The sequence below is a fragment of the Penaeus chinensis genome, chromosome 40 (genome assembly GCF_019202785.1).
Source record: "Penaeus chinensis breed Huanghai No. 1 chromosome 40, ASM1920278v2, whole genome shotgun sequence".
In the NCBI taxonomy this organism is placed as follows: domain Eukaryota; kingdom Metazoa; phylum Arthropoda; class Malacostraca; order Decapoda; family Penaeidae; genus Penaeus; species Penaeus chinensis.
This window is the reverse complement of record NC_061858.1, coordinates 11,778,782-11,781,673: the sequence shown is the minus strand read 5'-3', so window position 1 is coordinate 11,781,673 and position 2,892 is coordinate 11,778,782. Positions and strand designations below refer to the sequence as shown.

The window sequence follows — 2,892 nt, the reverse complement described above, 5'->3', positions numbered from 1 at the left end:
GAGAGAGAGATAGAGAAAGAGCGAAAGAAAGACAAAAAGAAGATGGAAACGGAGAATTGGAATATGAACGACATATAAACAGATTTTAGATCAGTGAGCGGGAGATTTTGAAGCGGGGAAGGAAAAGGAAGAGAAGGAGAGAGAAGAAACTCACCCGTCACTTTATAAGCATGTAAACGAACACACACACACAAAGAAAAGAAAGAAAAGAAAATATCATAAAAAAATAAAGAAAAGTGTCTGTCTTACACCTACGTCCTCATGATGGATCGGACCACACTCCATACAGGACCATCTGAGTGAATAATGTTTCTTCCGTTGCATCCCACGCATTTGGCTCCACAACAGCAGGATTGTCTCTTAAAGCGTTGTGTGTTCCATTAGGTTCTGATGGAGGATTGCTATATGTCTATATCAATATGGCTTTGCATTATTCCATCTTTCATATATATACACACACCTCAGTATATCTGACTTCGAATTTCTAAATCAATTTCCACCGAGTGCCCAGGGGAGTGTGTGTAAAACCTCGCTATCATTACTCATGTATGAGTAGATACGTAATGTCTATGGAGCTACTTAAAGCCTAGTTGCACACACACACATGCACACACACACACACACACACACACACACACACACACACACACACACACACACACACACACACACACACACACACACACACACACACACACACATATATATACGTATAAACATATATATACGTATATATATATATATATATATATATATATATATATATATATATATATATATATATATATATGTATGTATATGTATGTAAGGGAGTGCGTAGATGCGTGCACAAATGCAGCTGATCATTGTGATATCTCCACAGCACAGAGATAGACAAGCGAGGGTGCAAGGGAGCGTCGCCTCCTTCCCCCTCCTCTCGTTCCCCATCTCTGACCCTCCCCCTTCTCTCCCCGCCCCCCGCAGGACGTGCCCATCCATGCATCCATGGCGACTATGGTCTTCATCGCCGTCGACAGGTACCGCATGATCGTGTACCCCCTGAAGCCCCGTGTGCCGCCCTTCATCGCCGTGCTGGCCGTGTGGGTGATGTCCCTGTGCGTGGTGCTGCCCTACGCCGTCTACATGAACTACATCGATCTCCAGGTAAGTTGCGCGGTGGCTGGGTCGGTGATGAGTGCTGCTGGGGCTGGCGGCTCTCAGGGCTAGTCTGTTCGTGTGTGTGTCTTTCGTTCGTTCCTTTCTTTCTTTTCTCTCTCTCTTTCTTTCTTTCTCTTTTCTATTTTATCTTTCTTTCTTTCTGTCTTTCTTTCTTTCTTTCTCTTATCTTTCTTTCTTTTTCTCTTTCATTTTTCTTTCTTCTGTATTTCTTTCTTTATTTTCCGTTTTTTTTCTTCCTTTCTTCCTTTCTTTCTTTCTATTATCTCTCTTTTGTCATTCTTTCTTCCTTTCCCTTTCTTTTTCTTTTCATTCTTTCTTTTTTTTCATTTTCTTTCTTTCTTTTTTTAATGTATCTCTCTTTTCTCCCTCTCTCTTTCATTCTTTAATTTCTTTCTTTCTTTCTTTATTTCACTCTTTCTTTATTTCTTTTCTTGTGATGGGAATTCTGGATTTTTTTTTGACTGGAATTTTTGGGGGAGAGGGAGGGTTGACTGTAATTATTTATTAATTTCATATTTGGGGTATAGATTCTGAAATGCTGTATTCATCCGAATGTCAGGAGAATCTTGATGAAATGTATAAATATCACTGAATGTATAAAAGAAGCATATAATACCGCAACCAAAGCCAACACTCGTGAATGAATGAAGAAATAAATAAATGACAAAAAAAAAATTTAAAAAATGAAAACAAGTACAAAATCAAATACACCAGAAAATAAAAGAAATGTTGCAATATCGCAAACCACTACAAACACGGTGACAGCTGGAAAATATTTGCCTCTCAGTTTGTCTCATCGCGTCCGGCAACCACGAAAAAGGCCCGGTATCACTGAGGCTCTCCCGGGCGGTCTGCTGGAGGTGTTAGGGTGTTTTTGTAAAGTTGTTGGAGTTAAAGTCCTGAGTTAAAGCCGTGAGATGAACCCTCGAGTTAAAGCCTTGAGTTATAGCTATGAGTTAAAGCCGTAAGTTAGAGGCGTGTATTAAAGCCAAGAATTAAATCTGGGGGTTAAAACCATGAGATAAAACCGCAAGTTAATGCCTTCTGATAAACCCCTGAGAAAGAGAAGGGGACCCGCGGGCACTCGGGATGAAATCTGGAAATGTCTGAGTGGCGGTGCAGGATTACACGAAGCAAAAATGAAATCCAGGTTCTTTCCTAAAGTTACGGACGGTTTACAGACGGAAAACACACACGATAAATAAAATAAGAAATAAACACTGAAAATAATAATTGTAAATAAGGAAATCTAAATATGGGGAATGTAGACGATCATAAAAACACGAAAACTGGAACGAATTTCTGTAATTACGAATGAGAAGGAAGAGAAAAATGCTGGGGAGTGAATAGATTCTTCAGAGAGAGGTCCAGGCAGGGCGAAGAGGGACCCGAGAGACCGTTTAAGACCAGCGTCTTAGGTCTTCTCCTCAGTCTCTTTTCCCTTTGTCCCCGAGCTCTGACTCGACAGCAAATCTTGGATTATTCACATTATTATAAGCTTGTATACAGTCTTGTACTTTTTATTCACTTGCATATAGAGCGCAAGACAACCATGTTGTATACGCATAAATATTTAGAATGGTAAAGTCAAACAGTGTTGCAAAAGCTACGCGAGGACAAACATTTATACATACACACGTGCACGGGACTGATGGTGAAATTAACCTGCAAAACAAAGCCAGCTCTTGTTTTGTCCCCCAAGGACAGTGTTCCGGGCCTTAGAAGCTGAATGGG

The 2,892-nt window shown here is 40.4% G+C and overlaps 1 protein-coding gene across 1 annotated transcript in view; it reads left to right on the top strand.

The window, feature by feature from the left end:
* Positions 1-2,892, top strand: part of LOC125047120 (orexin/Hypocretin receptor type 1-like) — a 138,605-nt gene that overhangs the window by 96,726 nt on the left and 38,987 nt on the right. The window contains exon 3 of the mRNA XM_047645231.1: positions 964-1,143. Coding sequence (XP_047501187.1) covers positions 964-1,143 — 180 coding nt within the window. The remainder of the gene's footprint in view (positions 1-963; positions 1,144-2,892) is intronic.